Raw genomic sequence first — 24,531 nt, 5'->3', positions numbered from 1 at the left:
AAAGACAAAAATCTATAAGAGGAAGTTAATACAAGGGAAGCATCTTCTGTTTCTTTCCTAATTATGATTAATTGCTCGGACACTATTAATCTTTTGTTTTTATCTTTTTTTATGCACGTATCCATCAAAAGATATCAATCAAGCGTCCTATCATGATTCCTAGTTTAATATTTTATAATAAATAAGAAAGTATACTGGGATAAGAAAGTAAAATCTTTTCAACACCTTTTAAATTAATGTATGATAATAAGATCAAATAATGTAATAAAAAAAAAAAATAGTAAAGTTTTTGAACACTATTATTAATTGAACAGTATTAAGCTCAGCTTTTATTCCTTTTCTCGTTCATAATAACTCTCCCATTTTACCTCTGACTTTTACCCTCGGTATCATTTCCTTGTATATTTCCTTTGCTCCTTCTTATCCTTCTCTTACCCAGAGTCCTTTTCATCCTTCTCTTACCCATTGCATTCCACAATATATTTCTATTTACATTATCAAAAGTAATCCTTAAATTTATGAAAGTTGCTATTAGTTTTCCATCAATCTTACTAACCTGTCTGTTTATCAAATAATTTAGCATGTACATATCGTTCATTTCCCCTATACCTTTCCTAAAACCCATTTAGTTTCCAGGTATTATCTTTTTTCTCCTATCTTCCTCTCTAGCTTTTTCTCCAGCATTTCCATATAGATCTTATATAAGGTTGACATTAAAGACTTCCTATATATTCTTTCCTCATCACTTCTTTTCCTTTTTTTACTACCAGAGTAATCCATTCTACTGTCCAATTTAACCTTTTTCATCCTTGTTCTTTTTCCTCGTTTGTTTGTTCCCCATTTCCTTTCGTTCATAGAATAGATAGTGGTTAAAAGGACTCTGTCTTCTATTACTAACTTTTCCATTTTTTTGCAACTCTCCAATTCTTATAAGAGTCTATTGTCAAGTCTCCCTTTTGCCCCATATATGTATATTTCTTCTCCTCATCTTCTTATATTTTCATTTAGAATTTCTCATTTCATCTCCTTCAGAAATATCAATAACCTTTTTCCTTGTTCAATTTTTTATCCCTTGACTTTGTTCTCTTTTTCTCCTCTTCCAACCCAAATCTCCACTTCCCTATCCTGACCTTACATTTAAATCACTTCCAATAATCTGAACTTCACTTTTTAATTTTTCCCATTTTCTCACAGGTATCTCCATTCATATACATCTCTATTACCATTTTTTCTGCTCCTCATTCTTCATCCTCACAATTCCTTCCATCTTCTACTATTTTATCTCTTTCTTCAGCCCTATTATTTCCTCCCTCATCTATTTCATCATTCTCCTATCGCTCTTCCTTTTTTGTTCCTTTTTTTGTCTATTGAACTACTTATTTATATCCTTTCAGCAACTTCCTTTTTCCCGCATTTCATCCTTTTTCTTCTAATTAAGTTTCTATCATTGCAATAGACTTTTATTCTTTCACAAATTATTATTCTTATTTAATATATCCACTAAAGCATAGAAAAAGAAGTCGATTCAGAAATGTATTATTACATTTTACTGCATTTTGGAATGAAAATAAAGGTAGTTTGTTTTATTTTGTTTTATAGAAAGATATTTAGATTGTCTAATTTGGTCTTCGGAAATGAAATATTGCCTGAAAGAATAGGAAATATTAATTCTTTTCTACTAATTTCTTTAATGAGAAATAAAATATGATAAAAGTTTATTTAAAAACTAACTACAAAAAACTAAAGTTTAAGTTTAAAAATTAACGTTTATTTAAAAAAAAAACTATTTTTTTATTTATTATTCATAAATGAATTTATAATTATTTCTACAATAATTAATTTAAATTATTGAGAATTATTACATTTTCCACCATACATAAATAACATATATTACAATTGACCTATAAAAATAACAACAAGATATTATAATTTATTATCTATAGATTATAATTATAAACTATATATAATGATATACGCGCGAAATTATCTTAACGATCAGATAAGTTTATTGAATAAAATAATAATTTCTAAGTCATAAGAATACATATCATTATTATGAAAAATACACACACACACTTTATTAGATTCAGAAATATTATTACTTAACTTTTAAACGATAAAACTATCAAGGATTTTATAATTTATCGCATAATAATAAATTCATAAAAAATAAAATTAAACAAATTAACCACCATAATCACATACATATACATATGCTGGTTCATAAATAAGTTCATTCATTATCAAATATTTTTATTCTAGAATTAGAACATATTTTTTATATTTGCAACCGAATTTATTTGTACCATTCAATAAATATGTATATTTTATATCTACGTAATAACACTTATCAACAAGCGTTTATACAAGCGTACATAGTTGTAAATCGTGCTTTAAGTTATTAAAACTGACATAAATTGTTATCAGTTATCTGTTGATTTATTATAATACATCAACAAAAAAAAAAATATTATAATTTTTTTAAATCATACGTATATTTAATACTTATAATTGTTATAATGAATATTGTTATTAATGAAATCGGATTAGAAAATTGATAAGTCCTAATAACTAAGACTAAATAATTAATATGTTTAAGTCAATAAATAAAATTTATATGAAAAATATATTTTTTTTTTAAGATTTATCATTTAATATTAAATTTCAATAATTATTCGTTCTTTTAAAAAAAATACCTAGGTAAGTCACCTAGATGAAAGTATGATCATCATACCATTGGAAACAAGGAGTCCGATGATAGCGCCATCGTCCCTAACGATCGTTTTAAAAAGTTAACGATTGATATTTTTCGTAGTGTGTAGTCAATGTCTTACGTTGCTATTGTATTCTAAAGTTGAACAAAATTTTTTAAATTAAACTCAAATATAATAAAAAACACATTTTATTGCATACACACACACACATATATATATCATTGTAATAAGATATGAAAATCCTACAAAAACAAACATCATAAAAATACATATAAGAGTTTTAAAATAAAAAGTAAAAGCTATGTCGGAGGATTCGAATTTATATAGGTTAGAAGGATCTGACAATAAACCTGGTGGCTTAATTATTCGTAAGAAAGTTTCTGATCACACGTTTAAAAAGCCTCAATCATCTATTTTGGGCTTGGATAAACTCGCAGAAAGAAAACGGCGAGAAAACTCACAAGAACCTACAGAATCCAAATCTAGATTAGATACAAAAGAAAGAAAATACAGATCTCATGAAGAAGAAACACCTACTCATACAGGTGGAGTAAATTCTGAGGCACAAAAAAGATTGGAAACAAGACTCAAACATCAAAGATTAAGTGCACAAGAAAAGCATTCGAGGTATCATGATCGTGATAGAGATAGAAGAAAAGACAGGGATAAAGAACGTAGTCGAAGTAGAGATAGTATAAGACAAACTCCTCTTAGATTTAAGGATGAACCTCAAACACCTAAATTTAGGACCAAAGTAAGTTTTATCGTTGATATTTATAGAATATAAATAATAGAATTTGAAATAATAATTATCATTATTGATAGGATCCTATATCCAAAAGTAATTGGGATGACGATGAGGATGAAGAACCAAGAAAATCAAGTTGGGATCATCCTACGCCAAACCTTTATGCTTCTAGAGATGGTCGTGAGAGCGTCAGAAGTGAATTTACACCTTCATATAAATATAATTCTTGGAACAAGGATTATAGACCTTCTGGTACAACACCAATGATAGACGGGGAAGAAAAAGAATTATGGGAGGAAGAACAGCAAAGGTAATTCTTATTTAATTATTTCATTTTTTTTTCTAATTTTTTTTGCTGAGGTTGACCTGACCATAAAGCTGCATCACTGTGCAGACAGCTCTACTATAAAATGCATATTAACGATATTAATGTATTAAGACAAGAAATATCAGAGATGTGACTTCTGGTGATACCAACCACTTATGCTAGGAATCTCTTAGCAATCATATGACAAATGCATTCAATTAAATTTACAGTGAACTAATTTGAAATTACTTTTACAAAATATTTCGGTCAATTGGCTCTATTCCCTAAAGTATATCTGAAACTGTATCATTGTTCTTATTATTATTTTTATCTTCATCAATCAGCACTACATTTTTTACAAAAAAAGAGAATAAAACTGCTGTAATTGCTATTACTTTTCTCATCCTTGCTAATCTTGTGATTTCTTTTTAAATCTGGTTGAACAATATCCTTGTTGCTTTTCAATTTTGAATTTGGACAAAAATTTTACTTTTCACTATACTAATAAATTTATTTTCTATTTCTTTGTACTAACTTGGTTATAAAGTATATATATTTGATACACCAGCTCATTACATTTTATATTTTTACAAGTTTATATTTTTACACAAGTCAAATGTCAACAAGTATAACACGTCATTCCAGCACAAATGGTTAACATTAAACCTACCATTATCTGTCAAATTGACCGTTTTCAAATTTTTGTACAACTTTCACATATTTAAACGTTATTACATTACCATCAAACTTTTTCGCAAAATTTTCTTAAAATATGCATACAATGTATTTTTATTTGTTAATTCATTCAGTAACAGATTGACTATTATCTACGTTGAATTATAAAAACAATAACTTCTTTTTAAGAATTGGTCATTTTGACTGAGTATGGTAGGAACAAGTATACAAGAAGTATCTGTAATTTTAGCGTTAATATTGTTATTAAAGTATCTTTGAATAAACGAATGCAAATAAAAATATTTGGAAACATTCCCAAATTGTAACATTAATGTATACAACTTCCAATGCGAGATAGAAAAGAAAAACAATATACTGTTTTTTTTTGTCTTAAAGTTTCTCATTTAGTGAGAAATTATATAGTAATGTAGTACCTACAAGGTTACAGAAGCGCTTTTAAAGAAATATTTTTTTTATGTATAGGCTTGATAGAGAATGGTATGCATTGGATGATGGAGAAAACTATGCTTTTGCCGATGTATCAGAAGAATATACTCAAAAAAAGGAAATGGAATTAGAAGCAAAGAGACAGAAACGAGTTTCAGCTCAGCAGAGGCAAATAAACAAAGATAATGAATTATGGGAAAGAAATAGAATGTTAACTTCAGGTGTTGTAAGTTCCTTAGATCATGATGATGATCCAGATGATGAAGCAGAAGGAAGAGTTCATCTTCTAGTTCATAATGTAGTACCTCCATTTTTAGATGGTAAGTTATTCTTGTTTTTAAAGATATTATTTTTATGTCAATTACTATACATAAAATACAATATAACGAAATAATACATTAATCAGGGCGAATCGTATTCACCAAGCAGCCAGAGCCTGTTGTACCTGTGCGTGATCCTACTTCTGATATGGCACTTGTAGCAAGAAAAGGCTCTGCATTAGTACGAGCATACCGTGAACAAAAAGAACGTCGTAGAGCACAAAAAAAACATTGGGAGTTGGCTGGAACACATATAGGTAACATTATGGGTGTACGTGACAGAAGAAAAGAGGATAAAGAACTTCCTGGTCAGGAAACGGATTTTAAAGCTGGTCAGAAATATGCAAGACATATAGGTGCTGGTGAGATTACTGGAGAAGCAAAACACCGATCTATACAACATCAAAGAAGAAGTCTTCCTGTATTTGCTGTAAGACAGGAACTTTTAAATGTTATTAGAGAAAATAGTGTAGTTGTAATAGTGGGAGAAACTGGAAGTGGTAAAACTACTCAATTAACACAATACCTTCATGAGGATGGCTATAGTTGTTATGGAATAATCGGTTGTACATGTCCCAGAAGAGTAGCTGCTATGTCAGTTGCCAAAAGAGTATCCGATGAAATGGCTACAGCATTAGGAGAAAAAGTTGGTTACGCGATTCGTTTCGAGGATTGCACATCCAAAGATGTAATTAATTCTACAGAACATTAGATACTTTTTTGAGTATGAAAAAGATTTTGAGAACTTATTATAACCGTTTATTTTTACAGACTGTTATAAAATATATGACGGATGGTATTTTGTTAAGAGAAAGCTTGCGAGAAGGTGATTTAGATCGATATAGTGTGATAATTATGGATGAAGCTCATGAACGATCTCTTTCTACTGATGTTTTGTTTGGTTTACTTAGAGAGGTAATGTTTACATACTTTAAAAAGTATTTTATCTTTGTATAATATTCATTTGCTGCTATTTTATAGCTAATTATCTTGCAGGTTGTTGCAAGGAGACATGATTTAAAACTGATTGTAACTTCAGCGACAATGGATTCAAGTAAATTTTCTGCGTTTTTTGGAAATGCAGCAACATTTCAGATTCCTGGTCGAACGTTTCCTGTTGAGATTTTGCATGCAAAAAATCCAGTTGAAGATTATGTAGACGCTGCTGTGAAACAAGTTTTGCAAATTCATTTACAACCACGAAGTGGAGATATTTTGGTATTCATGCCTGGTCAAGAAGACATCGAAGTCACGTGTGAAGCATTGAAAGAAAGATTGGCTGAAATAGAATCAGCTCCTCCACTTTCAATTTTACCAATATATTCTCAATTGCCGTCAGATTTACAAGCTAAAATTTTCCAACGTTCGGAAGGTGGATTACGTAAATGTGTTGTTGCAACCAATATAGCAGAAACATCTTTGACAGTAGATGGAATTGTATTTGTCGTTGATTCAGGATATTGTAAACTGAAAGTATATAATCCACGAATTGGTATGGATGCTCTTCAAGTATATCCTGTTTCAAGAGCTAATGCTGATCAACGTGCTGGAAGAGCTGGTCGTACTGGACCTGGTTACTGTTACAGATTGTATACACGTAGACAATATTTAGATGAACTACTGGCAACAGGAGTGCCAGAAATTCAGCGTACAAATTTAGCCAATACCGTATTGCTTCTGAAATCATTAGGAGTTCAAGATTTACTTGCTTTCCATTTTATGGATCCCCCGCCACAAGACAATATACTTAATTCTTTATATCAGTTATGGATATTGGGTGCTCTTGATCATACAGGACGGTTAACACCTTTAGGACGTCAAATGGCAGAATTTCCCTTGGATCCTCCACAATGTCAAATGCTAATAGTTGCTTCTCAGCTTGGTTGTACTGCAGATATTTTAATTATAGGTATATTTTAATTTGAATCTTATTAATATGCTCTCAATTTTTATGTGCTACAAGTTTAACAATAATTTATTTTTGTGATTATTACAGTTTCTATGTTATCAGTACCTTCAATATTTTATCGACCGAAAGGTCGAGAGGAAGATTCTGATTCAGCAAGAGAAAAATTTCAGATTCCAGAATCAGATCACTTGACATATCTCAATGTATATAATCAGTGGAAAACTAATGGATATTCTACTTCATGGTGTAACGATCATTTTATACATGCAAAAGCTATACGCAAAGTCAGAGAAGTGCGCCAGCAACTGGAAGAAATTTTAAAGCAGCAAAAAATGGAAGTTGTTAGTTGTGGTACTGATTGGGATATAGTACGGAAATGCATATGTTCCGCGTATTTCCATCAGGCAGCTCGATTAAAGGGTATCGGCGAATATGTTAATTGTCGTACTGGAATGCCCTGCCATCTTCATCCTACTTCAGCTTTATTTGGCATGGGTTTTACACCTGACTATGTCGTTTATCACGAACTAGTAATGACTGCAAAAGAATATATGCAATGTGTAACTGCGGTCGATGGACATTGGTTAGCCGAACTAGGTCCTATGTTCTTTAGTGTGAAAGAAACAGGACGAAGTGGTCGTGCAAAGCGACGACAAGCAATGCAACATCTTCATGAAATGGAGGGTCAAATGAAAGAAGCAGAAGAGGAAATGAAAGCAAGAGCGCAAGAACAACTAGAACGTGAACAAGCTTCTGTTAAAAGGTAGGTTTACTATTAAGTATATTTATCAATTAACTTCTCTTTTCATTTATTTATTTACTTTTTTCTTTTTAAGAAAAGAGATTCTTACACCGGGTATCAGAGAACCAGGTACGCCAGCACCATATCGTAAAACTCCTGGACGTCTAGGATTGTAAATGAATTGTAACGTGTGACGCTTATATAAGTATTGAAATATAAATATTCATTTGTTTTTAAACTGTATATGTTTATACAAATAAAATATATCGTACTAAGGAAATAGTAAGTAAGTACATAAAATATGCAGAAAAAACTATTTTAAATAACAAAGTATGCAGGAAAAACAATATTTTAAATAACTTTTCCTTAATTTGGGTACACGTATGTACAAGGACATCAGCATATTCCAAGATAATTTGTTATCATATATACACTGAATATCGAATATATTGATGCATATGTCCATTAAGTGAAACATACTGAATATATGTGCAAGATGTGCAAAATAAAAACCACATTTTCAAAATACATAAATATTGTCAAAGTCCCATACTGAAAGAATATGCAGTGACATTAACATACTAGTAGAGTCTACTTATTACATACGTAATATATATGTATTCTTATATATATATATAATCTAGTCGAAATTTACAAAGAAGAAATTAATATTATTTCAATATAAATACACATACTTTTATGATATTATTTCCAAATTTCTTTTGTTTATAAATGAAATATAAATAATTTTCTTTTATATTACATTTCAAATGCTTTGAAACATTGAATAATTTTATACCAATTATTAGAAATATGAAACAGAAATCAGGACTCGTTTTAATAAAATATGATCATAAACTCTATTGATTTTAATATTGATAGATACAGTTTTTGATATTTTATAATAATCGATAAATATATTAATACAATGCCAATTTTATTGGCATTAACATCAAAAGCATTGTAATCACGAATTAAACGCCTTCTTTCTGTGTTCCTTTATAAGTGTATTTACTTTGGCTACAAAACTGCGGATTTTATAAAATTTACAACTTTAGTACTTCATGGTTTTTTTGCAATAGTAATTGGCATTTAAATGTCTTCGTTATTTTTGTAACAAAAGGCACAGTTGCTGACGTCTTCTCCATTTTTTTTTCTGTCCTGCTTTGCAGTTTTATTCGCTAAAAGAATAAGTAAGAAAAATACGATATGATAAATGTTTACAATAAGAAACAATAAATATTTTTGTCAAATATAAACATCTCTTATGGTACTATGTCTTTTTTATAAATTAAATTAATAAGCTTTCTAATATATTATGTAAAATATAATTTTTCTATGCTTTTAAAATGCATAGAATTTAAAAACATGCTTTTATCGCTGTAATCGTATTTATTAATTCGTATATATTATAGAATATATTTTAAAGAAAAATAATAGTACATATTCAATTTTTAAATCTACCTGCTTTTTTTTATAGGTTTTGATTAGGGAACTGTATCGATAAAAAGGCCGATACATTTAATTGGAAACGAACGCCTTGGAACTATGAAAACTGCATTAACAGTTCTCATAGAGAACATCATAAACAAAATTTTAAGAATTTTTAGGGCTTGTATAAATATCCTTTTTATCTCTTTTAATATAATAAAAAAAATAAAATATGAAATAAAAGAATTACTTATTAATGATGTATTCAATATAATCAGTTACATATCATTATATTTGACAATAACAAAATTCGTTATATTTAGCAGTATTAAATTCTTCGCGCGCGCGCACGTGTCTGTGTATAATAATCAGCTTAAAATATTCAGACAATAAATTATATTTTAAAGTAAAGAATAATGAGTTTAATAATAAATTTGATTACAGTAGAAAAAAAAACGAGATTATTCGTAGCTTTATTTGTCATTAACATATAAAAAATTTTGCGAGGTAAAATATAACGTATTACATTTGGACTTTTTTTACAAAACGTAATAATTCTAAGAACATACTACAATACTATTAATACTATAATACTAATATGCACCCAAGTATGACGGAGGAAACACCTGTCACAGCAACCAATGTTTATGTTTTAGCGCAGTACTCTTTAAGACCTTTGGATTATCAGAAATGTTACCATTCCTCATAAATATAAAAATTATAACAGTGCGTTAGTATATCGTTAAAAAAACAGCGTTTTCATTGTTAACCGACAAATTAATTATTTTATAAATCTAGTGAAAATCAGTTAAATATATTTCATCGAACACGATGTTAGAAACACGTTCTGCCGTATTTAAAATAATGAAAACTAACGCTCACGAGGAACGACAGGTATACGTTATTATATTTATTAATTTATATGCCTGAATAAAAATTATATAATTATCGACAGATTAAAAAATGGCCACCCCCATTTTCTTCTGCGATAACTCCTTATTATGAAAGAGATTTTGACGATGTCGTTAAACGAACTTGTGCAGAAAAATCTCTTACCCTTCGAATATCGAAGGTGATCGTTATCGGGGACGTAGCAGTCGGGAAAACGTCATTAGTAAATCGGTACAATTGAAATGAAATTATTTATTAATTTAAATGGTATAAAAATTCTGTCTTCGTCTTTCAGATTTTGTCACAAACTCTTTGATAATAACTACAAAGCGACTATCGGAGTAGATTTCGAAGTCGAAAGGTTCGATCTTCTTGGCGTACCATTTCACTTGCAGATGTAAGTCGATCTTTGAAATACTTTCAAACTTTTTTCGTGAGACAATCTCATAGTATCGTGCTGTTGAAACGTAATTATACTTTCAGATGGGATACGGCTGGACAAGAACGTTTCAAATGTATCGCTGCTTCTTATTATCGAGCGGCTAATGGTAAATTTGTTATATAGAAAAATTTAATTGTTATCAATTTTCTATCATCACGAAAATAATTCAATTCGTTTGCATTAATATAGCGATAATAATTGTCTTTGATGTGGGAAATCTAATGACTTTGGTACATTGTCAACAATGGCTAATGGAAGCATATAAAAGCAACACTAATCCTTGTCATGTTTTTCTAGTCGGTACGAAAAGAGATTTACTGGTAAGAAAATAGTATAAATTTAATTTAAGAAAAATGTATGTATGTTAATTTAGACTTAGAAAAAATCAAACATATTTCCATTATCTCTTCAGTCGAATCAAGTATACAAGGTAATCGAAAATCGAGCAATAGATGTAGCAGAACGAATGAGAGCCGAATATTGGACAGTTTCAGCAAGAACAGGAGACGGAGTGGCAGAATTATTTGCAAGGGTCGCTAGTTTATGCTTTAATGCGATGGTTTTACGAGAATTAGAAATTAACGAAACAGTACCAATGAATATCGGCTCGGATCTAATAAGTAGGTTATATTTTCATAACCTTAATGATCTATCGATCATTAATTTTGATCATTTAACTTAATGCGTATTTCAATATTTTTCTTTCATAGCATTGAAGAATAAATCTAAGGAAAACGGAGAAAAAAAGAAAAAGATTGTTCCGAAATGTTTTGATTGTTCCATATAAATATATTAATCTCCAAGAATTACAAATGATTGGTGAAATACATTATATGTTATAAAATATTACGAATTATCAAGTATGTATTGATTCGGTTTGATTATACAATTCGATTAAATGAAAGATGTCATGCCTAAATAGAATTATTCGAAAAGTTTTAAATGAGGCGCGCGTTCATGCGAATACTTTCGTTACTTCCGGTAATATCCAAGACGAACTATCGAGTGTAAAAACCGAACTAAACCGAACTAGTATTGCTTCTTCTTCCCACGTTGAAGAAGAAGAAGAGGAAGAAGGAACTAATGGCAGTTATCGTTTACGAGAATTTTAAAACGTGCGAGTGAAGCGAGCTTAAAATCTGGTGTTGTGTGTTGGCTTGTAAATTCAGTATCTCGAAAGTAAGAACCACACGCTCGGCAACCTTCGACAACCTTCCGACCGTGACACGCTCGATTTGCCATCATTGTCGATCGTCGTTCGTCGTAACTGAAATTCTTTTCTCTTGCCTCCTGTTACATATTCTCTCTTGGACGCACGCACACAGACAGACAGTAATATCACGCTACTCTTATCGGTCTAATTTTTCAGTCTCAAAAAAGAGTAGCTCCAATAGGTCGGTCGGTCGAATCGTGATCAAATTTTTCGTAGAGGATCCATCGTTAAATCAACTTCAAACGAGAGAGCAAGATTAAATTTTTCTTCTCTTTTATATTTTTTATATACAGCATCACGTTATTCGTCCTTTCGTACGTGATTCTAGAATTCATTGACTATGTGAATTTTTGGCCGACAGTATTTCCTTGGTACAGTATCGTCTCTACAGAAAAGAGAAAAAGGAAAGAAAAAGAACAAATCAGAGAAAAGAAGAGGAGAGTTACATGGTGATTGAATATTTTGTGAAAATCAAGAAAGAGAAGCAATTTATTAAAAGTCAACAACATTGATTGGAAGTCGAATCATTTCTTTCGTAAGTAAACTCAACACGATGCATTCCGACAGGTGGTGATTGTCTGAGCAAGGTGACAGAGAGAGAGGGGGAGAGAGAGAAAGAGAGAGAGCGCTAAGTAGAAAGAGATGGATGAAACGACAAAGATAAAATGATAGATAAAGATAGATTGGGGGGAGTAGAGAGAGAGAGCGTGCAAAGTAGAAAAAGATGGATGAAACGACAAAGATAAAATGATAGATAAAGATAGATTAGGGAGAGAGGGAGTAGAGAGAGAGAGAGAGAGAGAGAGAGAGAGAGAGAGAGTACATACTAGTAGTTACGGCCTAGATAATGAATGCGAAAGGAATGATAATAACAAAAAGACAACATGTCACATGACTAAGAAAGCTCGACATCCATCATCGAATCTCTTTATTTCTTTGATCAATCGTGGCCTCCTCCATTCTTTAAAGACAGTGTGTGTGTGTGTGTGTGTGTGTGTGTGTATGTAACTACTCAATGAAATTTATTTCGTGATTTGCAATTTAGTATACGTGTTAAGCATATATTAACGTATATCATACATAATGGATTGAAATAAGCTTGGATGAGTTGCATAAAATGTATTTAATTTTAATCAGTCAATTCTGAGATTTCTCTGTCAAACCACAATCTTTTATTTTTTTTTTTTACAGTTTTTTAACAATTTGAGATCCGGCCGTTTTTCAAATCAATTTTTATTTATTGATTCATCATTCGACATTTTTCAATGTTATTTCATATATTTTGCGAATTTTTGTTGTCAGAAAGAAAAAAAAGGCAATCAATAGAATCTTCGTCCTTGAAAATAAATTTTATTCACATTACATGTTAAAATAGCATTTATTTCAATCTAAAATATTTATTTTTTCGAAGATTTGTTCCCGTCGAAAGCTACTCGTCACGAAGTTAACCAATAGTTGTATCCTGCTTTTCTTGAATTATGCATTTGAGATAAAAGATAAAAGTCAGAAGAGAAGGTTCAGTAAGAAAAAGATTTAAAAATCACCTTAGTATACTTACGCTAATGTAAATCTGTTCTTTTGTACATTTTCTTTGCTTTTATTTTATTTACACAAAAGTGACAAAAAGAAAGTATTATATACGTGTATATGTGTATATTTCTGGACAATTTATGCGCTTGTAAGAAATTAGATTTGCAAGAAGTTACATTCAAAACAAAACGAAAATATTTTACGTCCGATTTATTTTTACTGATTATCTCAATAACATTTAAAAACTTGATAGAAAAATAGTTAAGCCGAATATTAATCAGTCGGTGACTCGTTGGGTGTTTCTTCCTTTTTGAAAAGATTATTCAAAAGATCGACTATATACGGATTCGCGTCACACAATGCCGGCCATTTCCTCTTTTCGTCATTGTCATTGCCATTAGCATTTGTCTGTCGAACTTTGACCCTTCCAATTCCGCCTTCCTCCATTTTCCCAGTCTGAAATTTTGCATCATCGTATGATTCAATGCGATGTGTTCAATGTAAGTTAACGTATTTCCATTATTCTATATATAGAGAGCATTAAACTTATATACTTTTTCGATTTAGTTATGTAACTTATTTAGTATCAAATAATATAATAGTATATTATTGCGCATAAAAATGACGAATATGTGGTGTAAGAAAGAAGATATTGAAGTATCTTGAATATTAAATAATAGAAATACAAATAAAATCCGGTAAACTTCCTCGCTTATAATTTGAAACAACTTAGGACAATGAATGAATTTTTCTACCTGAACCATATTATCAAAATAAATATAACAAAAGGTCACGAAGTAAAGTCAAATTTTGCTTACTTTACAATATTTTATCGACCGAAAATCGGTATTATTTTGTCCCGATGATCCTGACATGATGACTCCTTTTTTTGTCACGTAACTTCTTCAATAATACAATACAGATTTATGGCCAATTCCTATTTATGTAGATTACATATGTATTTACAAAGAGAAAATTTCTTAAATTGCTCTATGTAAAATTATTTAATTGAGACATGTATATGAAAAAGATTCTTTTCTAATTAAAATGTTTCGATTTAAAATATAAAAAAAGAATATTGTTTTCACTTATGTTTAGTTTTTAACGACTAGTGATAATACACACGAAGAAAGAGGTATAACATATATCTACAAGGCAAAAAAATACTGCCTGAATATAAAGAAAATATTTATGATAATAAAAGCATTAGTTATTTATAATACAAATATGATAGTCATTACGTGTGACTTTTTGTGTGACCATATATAAGCGAGACGGGCCATTACGTGTGGTCTTTCGACCGTTAAGGATTAATTTATTTGTAATTTATCGAAAAAATCTATACTTTAGAAGAAAAAGATCACGATAACTTACATACCTTGAAGAAATGATCTGTGTCTAGACGATTATCCTTCGATTTTTATATCTACCAATATATTCGTGGAATGATGCATGCTGACTATTGTATATTTTCTTTTTCAGTTTGATAAAATGTTGTTCATGGCTTTGAGATCAGTTTCACTGTTGTGATATCTTTTTTTCTTTTTTTTACAAGAATTTAAATTATTCCCAATTAAGCGTTAAAAAATTTCGGTACCATTGCGGACGCCATTTTAGTAGCAAAACAAAAAAACATTTTTCCTTGGCTATACCTAATAAGCTCGATATAACAGTGAACAAAAGAATATAGACGACAAATTTATGATTTATCACTATTGAGAAATTTCTCTAGAAAGCAATTGTAAATTAGACTTTACATGGATAAGCATATCGATTAATAGAATTACATCAGTTAATAAACGTTCTGTGAATGATCTGATTAATAACCAAATCAATAACGTAATTGCAAATGATTTCTTTACCATATTTATAAATATCATTAATAAGATAATTATTTCTTTTATAATAAGCACAATTACTCATGTTTGGAGTTGATTTCGTTATGTTTAAAAAACGTTTTTTTAATCTTTTTATTGCAGAAAAGACATATGCATATGATATACACCTATATAGTGAATATCTCATTTTAAATAATATGGCTAAATGTCTCCATTCCTATTGATTTTATAAACAAATGTTCCAAATAAAAGTTGTGAATTTTATATAAATATATGTGTGTATTAATCAAATCATTTACGAGAAATTCATTGTAAATATTGTAATTTTATTGATCGTTATGCATATCTATTTAAAATCTAATTTATAATTGCTTTATACAGGGATTTGTTAGCAGTGACAAATCAAAAATCTTGTACTTCATATTCTTTTGTTATATCACTCATTGTAATATTTGTCATCAATAATTAACAATTTTCTAAAGGCATATCTATACAGTTATTAATATGTAGGTTGAATCTCGTAGTTTCCATTTAAAATTCAAAAGATGTAATATTCTGATTAATATGACATTTGTTTCGATATTTTATTGTCATTTCGATATTTTATATTTTTTTCTTTTTCTTTTTTTATATATTGACGTATTTTTGTTAGCATAATATTGTACTTAATAAAAAGACGAATTCTCAACTGAAATGAATTCATTGACTAATTATTTTAAATAAAAAAGTATAGTTTAAAAAATGAAAAGGTCTATAAAAAAAATCTGTTTCAATGTCAATTATTTTTAAAGTTGTTTATGGACAATAGAATAAATAGAAACATACATGTATTAAAGATTTACAAAAGGATTTTTGAATATCTCAGGTAGTTTCGTATATAAACATCTTTTATACTCTTCTCTTTATTTTGAGAACATACGGAAAGTTGTTTGAAAGTCATATTGAAAAACAGATGACATCGATAAAATATAGAATGATAAAAAATATCCTTGATTTAATGAATTGGTCTCTAAATTTTTATCGATTTACATACGAATACACACACACACATTTGAATTCTTATCTCTCACGTAAATTTCACATATGGATCTATAATATTTATTATCATCTAATAAAACTTGATAATAATACAGATTTTTATAATCTTTTTCAAACATTGCTCTTATTCCATCGCTTTCATTACATCGGAAAAATATAAAACTTTCACTTTCTTCGTTGAGTTGATTTTTCTTTCACTAGAAATGGCACGATGAAAGTCGATTTTTTTCTATTTTTTTTATTTAAACGAATACACGTTAATGACACAAATTATATTACTTAGAATTTCGTATTTCTTAATAGAAATGATATTTTATTTTTTTGTTATCATTTTTGCTTAAAAAAAGGAAAAAGATACTACAAAATTTTCAATACGGTTTTATCTTACGATGATTATCAATGATAGATAAATTATTATTATTCAAAATAAAAAATAAATATTATATATCATATATTAAGTATATATAACGCACATATTTTTATTGTCGCATATTTAAATAAATAATATTAAAAATTTCGACATTACTTATAGACCAACTCCAATAATATACGATCTTTTAATAAAACAATTTATACATATTATCTTACCAATTATTTTTTGCGAAAAAAATTTTCAATTATTAACCAACTAATCCAACAGAAAAAATTAATGGGTAAAATTATTAAATACGAGCTAATGAACTAACATATCTTTCAGCTCACATTAATATTGCTTCTTTACTGCGCATGATTAGTAACAGGATAACGTATTGAAAATTATTCTTCCATGAAAAATCAAAAAAAATTATCTATTCATTCGTACGAAGATGTGATACACCTCCCAATAGAGAGATAATGTAAAATAAATGGAAGGGGAATCTTCTCCCTACCATTACGAAATCGACTGGTATATTCTATTAACTGCTGATTATATTGCAAAATAAATAAGCTCATCATAATTTTTTTAAAAAAAGTAAGATTGGAAAAAAATCTTGAATTTAATAACAAACGCTGTCTTTATATGGATGAACAAAATTTTTAAAATATGGTAAACCAATACTATTGTGTTACAAGTAAATAAAAATTTTTGCCAATTATAAACATAAATCATAAATTGATTTCAGCTTGATTCCGGTTATTGATCTCGTATTTTCTTTTTTTTTTTTTCTTTTTTTTCATCGAGACAGAGATAGCGTTTGTTTACTATATTACAGATATAAAGTCAATCGGAAATTATTTTTTTCGTAAGAAGATATTGCAAAATATTTCACAATATTCTTATAATAAACTCATGTCGCGAATCATTGCTCTGTTATATTTGTATTGTACGCTATTATATCATTTATAATATATACTTTAATATATTCAATAATCTAAAGACCTTACCTTAAAAAAAATGAAGAAAGAAAAATAAAAAGAAAGATAAAAAAGAAAGCAAAAAGAAAAAATATAAAAAAAAAATAGTTCCCGTCATTCAGATAATATCAATCTGAAGTCGTTTGATAGGACATTGTGATCTCCGTGACTTCCAAGAAAAAATACTGAAATATGATATCTTTTCATTTTATAATTCATCTCATTTAGTAGGTGTAATTACATTATCTAATATATGACGCAGCAAATAAGAATGCACGTTTAGCTATAGTTAATAGTGCATGTATAGCTTTCATGTTAGAAAAGCGTAACGTTATAAGATAAAATTTATGACGAAAGCAACTACGTAGGAAATGACTTGTTTATTTGCCATTACGAACAATGTTACGTTGAGTGAGTTGAAAAAGTAAACGAGAGAGGGAGAGAGAGAGAGAGAGAGAGATAAAAGGAGAAAAAAGGGAAACAAAAAGAAAAAAGGAGAAAAAAGGGAGAGAAAGAGAGATAAAAGGAAAAAAGGAGAAAGAGAGAGAGAGAGAGAGAGAGAGAGAGAGAGAGAGAGAGAAAATCGAGTAATGAGGGAAGATTTACACACGCGCATGCGCAAAAGCACGAATTGTTATGATTTGGACTGGCAGAAACCGTCGATTTTCCGTCAGTAGTGCGCGACACGTTGCATGTATTTGATTGTTTCGTTTTCATTTTTATTTACATATCAATTCGTTTGTCATAACCATCAAAAAGATAAAGGTTGATTTTCTACAATAGATCGCATATTAACGGATTCCCATTCCGTTTGTTATCACGAAATGGATTTACCGGTAAGAAATGAATATTTCCTTAATTAAAAACAAATTGTATGCACTTTTAAAAATGCATTAAGATAACGAATATTAGCATCTATCGAAAATGTTCATCCTTGATTCCAAGTACATATCATGGCGTCATTTATCCAGGCATGTGTGAACACATTTTCCAAATTATACATCAATAAATAATACGTCTTATCATGGAATACAAGTTTTTACTTCAGAAATTTCTAACGATTGCACCATCGATTTATAAAAACAAAAACTTTTGATATTCGGTCTAACTTTTCTTAAACGCTGCGATCTTCCTACGTTTTATTTTCAACTTACATTACCTTCTATACATTGCATGATTTTTTTTGCAATTATATAATTATGTAAATGAGTATTAACGAAATGATAAAAATGAAGTTTATTTAAAGCCACCGCGAAGATAAGAAAATATAAATTATATTAATGACAAAAATAACGATATCAATAAATAACAGAAGAACTTTCACCATTGTCATTTTTCTACGAAAACGTTACCGTTAATTTTTTGTTATCTTTTAATATCATTATACGTTATCTTTTAATATCACACACCAATCTACATATACTTATAGATAAAGCTTAGAAAGAGGTTCAAAGTGCAAAAAAGTTGAAACAATCCATCGAAATTGTAAAATATTACAATATCACCAAAAATATTTTAAAAAAAAAATGAAAAGCGCTTTTGTTTTCGTTTGAATTTTTTTTAACGATTTGATAAAGTTGGTATTAACTCATGAAATATATCAAATCAGTAACATTAATATATACGATGATTCAGTCTATTGAAATCGTTTACTCCACGCGAATAAAAAATCTTAATTTCTGAATTTTTTATTAATATGCGATATGTTTTCAAAAACATAAAATTCAATATTATCAGTGAATAAAACATAAATATTATAAAATTAATATATTTATCTATGAATTATCTTAACTTTGTCGTTTATTATTACATACAAATCCTTAAAAATTCAATGAATTATTAGGATATATTTTATTATATCATTATTCTTTCTATTAGAACGTATTAAATCATTATGATATTAGATATTACTCTTATACTAATTGCGTAATTATCCTTTATCAAATAAAAATTACAATCGATTGATACTGTTTCTATCAATTTCTTTCAATTCAATCATATGTATTTTTTTTCAACACGTGTCGTTCTCGACACGTTATTACATACTACTCGTGTAGTGTATAACTTCTGTAATAAATAACATAACGACCTGTTCTTGATAAAAACGTAATGTTCCACATTCAACGATTGGTTGTATAATATGTTGTATAATAAATTTAATAAGGAACTTCTGATAGTTAATTGTTTTAAAAAATTACAGGTTATGTCGAAATGTGGAAAAATCGCGCATGAATTTAAGAAATGACTATACTACAAAAAACGCAAGATGATATTGCTACTTTATGAATAACAATCGAAAGTATTATATCATATATAAGTACATGTATCATTTCCTAATCCCCTTTTTAAATAATAAATCCGTTAACTTGTTAATACTTTATAGATCTTATATCACATCTTACATAATAAAATCTAATTGCAAATGTAATGCCTGACATTGCAATATCAATTATATTTCTTTTCTTCATTTTTCTAAATATTTTTCGCTTGACAATTAAAGAAATTTCTTAAATCCAAAATCAAACAAAAAAGGGTTGAGATAAGTGATAACACAAATAAACATAATTACTAATTATCCTTAGTACTTGACAATTGATACAATTAATAGTTTAAATCGTAATTTTTCTTAACTGTAAAACTAAGCTCAACATTAATACTTTCGTCTTATCAATCGAAAGCTATATTTGAGATTTAATTCATAGCAGCAAAGATAATAAAATGTTGAACATTCTTTTTGTTTATATATGTTTTGTTATCATAATCAAAAATGACAATGAGAAAATATCTATTTTATTGTAATCTATTCTAGAGTTTAATGCGATATAACGATAATAATTAGTAATCTATACATATTTTTATAATTTTAGTTTTCCGGAAGCATCTTTTCTTGATACAATACTTATCTACAACACGAGTAATATGAATAATCTAACTCGTGTATTAATGTTATTAATGCAATCTAAAAACAATATATTTTGATCGCAGATTGCAGACGCATCACAACCAAAGGCAGTAAGAATGGGTGGTTCTCCAGTTATAGAAAATGAGAACAAAATGGAGACTGTTGACGAGTCTTCTTATAGTACTTTAGATATACTTCTACTTGGAACTCTACTTTTGGCAGCTATATGGTGGCTTATGCGCAGAAATAAGCAAGAAGATTATACACCTGCTGTTAAATCATACTCCATCCAGTAATTATCATATTTATCAAATTTTCTATGAAAGTAAATATTCTTATAATGGATTTTTTTTTTCTTTCTTTAGACCAACATCATTTACATCGTTAACACCATCAGAAAATTCTTTTATAAAAAAGTTAATATCATCTGGACGAAGTTTAGTTGTATTTTATGGTAGTCAAACTGGAACTGGTGAAGAATTTGCAGGTCGATTAGCTAAGGAAGGTATCCGATATAAACTGAAAGGTATGGTTGCAGATCCAGAGGAATGTGAAATGGTAAGCAATGAATCATATAATTTATAAAATTCAGAGATTAGGATATCACATTATTTATTGTTTTTCGATTATCTTAATAGGAAGAACTAACGCATATGAAAAAAATCAAAAATAGCCTCGCAGTATTTTGTTTAGCCACATATGGAGAAGGTGATCCTACAGACAATGCGATGGAATTTGTTGATTGGCTGAAGAATGGAGATCCAGATCTTACAGGCCTAAATTATTCAGTATGTATTGTTCTACATATAAATATAATATGCTGTAACAAACTTTGATTTACATGTAACATATATAGACACACTTTAACAAAGGTATATGTGCTAAATAAAATTTGATAAAATTATAGATCACAATATATACATTTACATTCGTTGAGAAACTATTAAATTTTCTAACAATATAACTCTTAATACGATCGCAGTGCCAACTAATATTTCTATCCGGAAATTACGTCATTTCTCGTAACTTTAACGTTGCCTGACATAACCTTTATATTCATACTAACCGGAGCAATCATAGGGATATCCATTAGGTTAAAACGAATTAGATGCACACATTGAACACAGCTCGTATACTTACATAATATCTTTGACTTTCAACATGTCCATTTAAGTTATATAAGCACTGGGTATAGTTATACATATATATGTTTAATATATACATCCTTTGTATTCATAAGTGACCTATTAGTTTTGCAAGTTCAAAAATAAATCGATTGAAATAATGTTATGATCAGACGAGAGGTGTAATTTCTCATAACTATATATTTGATAAATTTGCACACCACTACTAATTTCGTGGATATGAAGTTAAAATGTTTGGTCGATTAGTGAACACATTGGTCCACTGGAGCAGCGCCACGTTGTGTCGCTCCTTAGTATTATATCGTAAACCGGAAGTTAGGGTATTCATATTTAAATTTAAATTATTTTAGTTAGAAATATTAAGTTCAAAGAATCGAATAAAAATTGCAACGATTATAAAATATTCTTCCATTTTATATAGGTATTCGGACTTGGAAACAAAACTTACGAACATTACAATGAGGTGGCTATATATGTTGATCACAGATTGGAACAATTGGGTGCTACCCGTGTTTTTGATTTGGGATTAGGTGATGATGATGCCAAGTAAGAAAATAATTATTGGTTCATTTATAACATGATCATGTTTACAAACATTCAAAAATTGTATTTTCACATTGTAATTGTAAATTTATTGTTACAGTATAGAAGATGATTTTATTACTTGGAAAGACAAGTTTTGGCCAGCTGTCTGTGAATTCTTTGGTATTGAAGGTACAGGAGAAGATGTTAGTATTAGACAATATAAATTAACGGAACATGTTGATATCCTGCCTGAACGTATTTATACCGGAGAAATAGCACGTCTTCATTCTTTTAAGAACCAAAGACCGTAAGATCCTATTCATACAAGGATATTTTATAAATAATAATTTTTTTATATATCAATATTTTTCTTTTTTTTAATTATAGTATAATTTGCAATTTTATGAGTTTAATAAAATTTATATTTTATGTTTGCTTTTGTACAGACCATATGATGCTAAAAATCCTTTCTTGGCACCAGTCAAAATAAACAAAGAATTACATGGCCCAACATCTGAACGATCTTGTATGCATATTGAGTTTGATATAGAAGCATCTAAGATGCGTTATGAATCTGGCGACCATTTAGCTGTATATCCTGTTAATAGTACAGAGTTGGTAAATAAAATTGGAGAAAAATGTGGTATTGATTTAAATACCGTATTCACTCTTACTAATACAGATGGTATGTTTTATAAAGAAAATAATTATATTTAATAGATATAACATAGAATTTTATATTAATTTTATAAATTTGCAATTTCAGAGGAATCTACTAAAAAGCATCCATTCCCATGTCCTTGTACATATAGAACTGCTTTAACTCATTATTTAGATATAACTAGTAATCCAAGAACTCATATTTTAAAAGAGTTATCAGAATATGCTAGTGATCCAGTTGATAAAGAAAAATTAAAATTAATGGCCTCTACTAGTGCTGAAGGTAAAGCTGCTTATCAACAATGGGTAGTACAAGCAAACAGAAATATTGTACACATCTTAGAAGACATTCCTAGTCTGAAACCATCTTTGGATCATTTATGTGAAATTTTACCACGATTACAATGCCGTTACTACTCCATTTCTTCATCGCCGAAGGTAAAAAACATACCTTTAGTAGGGTTAAAAAGATACTCAAACCTGAATGATAGTAACTTTTTCTTCTTATATCTATATAATATGACTATTTTAATATGTGTTGTATATTTAAACACTTAATTTTTTTTTAGCTTCATCCAAACGCGATACATATTACTGCAGTTGTTGTAGAATATAAAACACCAACAGGTAGAATTAACAAAGGAGTAACAACCAGTTGGTTAAAAGAAAAACATCCTTCGGACCCACCTTGCCTCGTTCCTATATTTGTACGAAAATCACAATTTCGTTTACCATCACGATTGACTACTCCAATTATTATGATTGGACCTGGAACTGGTTTAGCACCATTTAGAGCTTTCATACAAGAACGAGACTTAGCTAAAAAGGAAGGTAAAGAAGTGGGTGATACGATTTTATATTTTGGATGCAGAAAGAAGAACGAAGATTATTTGTATAAAGAAGAATTAAAAGAATATGTAAAAAGCGGCATGTTAAAATTACATATTGCATTTAGCAGAGATCAGCCTCAGAAAGTATATGTAACACATTTACTTGAAAATAATAAAGAAGAAATATGGAGAGTCATTGGTGAACAAAATGGTCATATATATGTCTGTGGGTTAGTATAAATTAAAATTTTGTATATTTTTATCTATTTTACTTCTTAATTTTTTTTCTTAAATTATTAAATTTGCTTCATAAATATTTACATATTTATTTGTTTACAGTGATGCTAGGAATATGGCTCGTGATGTACATAATATATTACTAAAAGTTGTAATGGAAAAAGGAAATATGTCAGATAAAGAAGCAGCAGCATACATTAAGAAAATGGATTCGCAAAAACGTTATTCCAGCGATGTTTGGAGTTGAATTTTAATTAATGATTTGAATATTTTATAAATTTATATCAAATAAAATTGTCTGTGCAATATTTGATACAGACTAATATGTCAATATTAAATACTGTCTACAACATATATGGTGTGTGTGCGTGTATGTGTGTGCGTGCGCGCGTGTGTGTAAGATTTTATATATTATAAGCTATTGTAATATCATAAAATGTAACTACTATTATATCTTATAAAACAACTCTAATCTTATTATCCGTATAATAAGGATATGAAGTAAAGGTAATTGTTAATCAACTTATACAGTATACTATCTATATATGTTACAAGCTATACTACTCTATTAGTATACTTAGTATACAATATATATATATATATATATTTAGTTCAGTTTTAATTATACTGACTCATTGTTAATACTGTTTTA

The 24,531-nt window shown here is 28.8% G+C and overlaps 3 protein-coding genes and 1 long non-coding RNA gene across 6 annotated transcripts; 3 read left to right on the top strand and 1 right to left on the bottom strand.

Moving 5' to 3' along the window:
• Window positions 1-2,810: 2,810 nt before the first annotated feature.
• Window positions 2,811-9,135, top strand: LOC127069545 (pre-mRNA-splicing factor ATP-dependent RNA helicase PRP16). Its single transcript, XM_051006666.1, has 8 exons — window positions 2,811-3,468; window positions 3,540-3,772; window positions 4,928-5,211; window positions 5,298-5,899; window positions 5,983-6,126; window positions 6,208-7,120; window positions 7,208-7,883; window positions 7,957-9,135. Exons 1-8 carry the CDS (start codon window positions 3,016-3,018, stop codon window positions 8,036-8,038), a joined length of 3,387 nt encoding a protein of 1,128 aa, XP_050862623.1. The 5' UTR covers window positions 2,811-3,015; the 3' UTR covers window positions 8,039-9,135.
• A 133-nt stretch (window positions 9,136-9,268) lies between these two features.
• Window positions 9,269-11,489, top strand: LOC127069547 (ras-related protein Rab-34-like). The gene is made up of 7 exons (XM_051006670.1): window positions 9,269-10,187; window positions 10,249-10,415; window positions 10,480-10,581; window positions 10,668-10,732; window positions 10,816-10,946; window positions 11,039-11,246; window positions 11,337-11,489. The coding sequence occupies exons 1-7, from the start codon at window positions 10,125-10,127 to the stop codon at window positions 11,411-11,413; spliced, it is 813 nt and encodes a 270-aa protein (XP_050862627.1). The 5' UTR covers window positions 9,269-10,124; the 3' UTR covers window positions 11,414-11,489.
• Window positions 11,490-12,002: 513 nt separating this feature from the next.
• LOC127069548 (uncharacterized) lies at window positions 12,003-15,429 on the bottom strand. Its single transcript, XR_007783606.1, has 4 exons — window positions 14,748-15,429; window positions 14,188-14,306; window positions 13,398-13,825; window positions 12,003-12,224 (listed from the first exon to the last, which is right to left on the bottom strand). It is a non-coding gene; the product is annotated as an uncharacterized LOC127069548 (long non-coding RNA).
• Window positions 12,222-24,345, top strand: LOC127069546 (NADPH--cytochrome P450 reductase). 3 transcript variants are annotated; one of them, XM_051006667.1, is made up of 11 exons: window positions 12,928-12,958; window positions 20,448-20,494; window positions 20,566-20,774; window positions 20,848-21,040; window positions 21,121-21,270; window positions 22,049-22,173; window positions 22,271-22,459; window positions 22,599-22,837; window positions 22,919-23,250; window positions 23,382-23,872; window positions 23,982-24,345. In XM_051006667.1, exons 1-11 carry the CDS (start codon window positions 12,943-12,945, stop codon window positions 24,124-24,126), a joined length of 2,136 nt encoding a protein of 711 aa, XP_050862624.1. In that variant the 5' UTR covers window positions 12,928-12,942; the 3' UTR covers window positions 24,127-24,345. The 3 variants fall into 3 exon arrangements, with proteins under 3 accessions (XP_050862626.1, XP_050862624.1, XP_050862625.1); XM_051006669.1 differs by lacking the exons at window positions 12,928-12,958; window positions 20,448-20,494 and adding an exon at window positions 12,222-12,374; XM_051006668.1 differs by lacking the exons at window positions 12,928-12,958; window positions 20,448-20,494 and adding an exon at window positions 18,229-18,416.
• The last annotated feature ends 186 nt before the right edge of the window (window positions 24,346-24,531 follow it).

Source organism: Vespula vulgaris, chromosome 15 (assembly GCF_905475345.1).
Source record: "Vespula vulgaris chromosome 15, iyVesVulg1.1, whole genome shotgun sequence".
Classification (NCBI taxonomy): Eukaryota; Metazoa; Arthropoda; class Insecta; order Hymenoptera; family Vespidae; genus Vespula; species Vespula vulgaris.
Note: the sequence above shows the minus strand (reverse complement) of the source record. Positions and strands in the feature narration are given on the sequence as shown.

Excerpts from the sequence above, each read along its gene's own strand:
- LOC127069547 (XM_051006670.1), top strand. The coding sequence starts at position 10,125 with ATGTTAGAAACACGTTCTGCCGTATTTAAAATAATGAAAACTAACGCT. Across the intron at positions 10,733-10,815 it reads TTATTATCGAGCGGCTAATG|CGATAATAATTGTCTTTGAT; the intron begins GTAAATTTGTTA and ends GCATTAATATAG. Across the intron at positions 11,247-11,336 it reads TATCGGCTCGGATCTAATAA|CATTGAAGAATAAATCTAAG; the intron begins GTAGGTTATATT and ends TTTCTTTCATAG.
- LOC127069546 (XM_051006667.1), top strand. Across the intron at positions 20,775-20,847 it reads GTTAAATCATACTCCATCCA|ACCAACATCATTTACATCGT; the intron begins GTAATTATCATA and ends TTCTTTCTTTAG. Across the intron at positions 22,460-22,598 it reads TCTTTTAAGAACCAAAGACC|ACCATATGATGCTAAAAATC; the intron begins GTAAGATCCTAT and ends GCTTTTGTACAG.
- LOC127069545 (XM_051006666.1), top strand. The coding sequence starts at position 3,016 with ATGTCGGAGGATTCGAATTTATATAGGTTAGAAGGATCTGACAATAAA. Across the intron at positions 6,127-6,207 it reads TGTTTGGTTTACTTAGAGAG|GTTGTTGCAAGGAGACATGA; the intron begins GTAATGTTTACA and ends ATTATCTTGCAG. Across the intron at positions 7,121-7,207 it reads TGCAGATATTTTAATTATAG|TTTCTATGTTATCAGTACCT; the intron begins GTATATTTTAAT and ends TGATTATTACAG.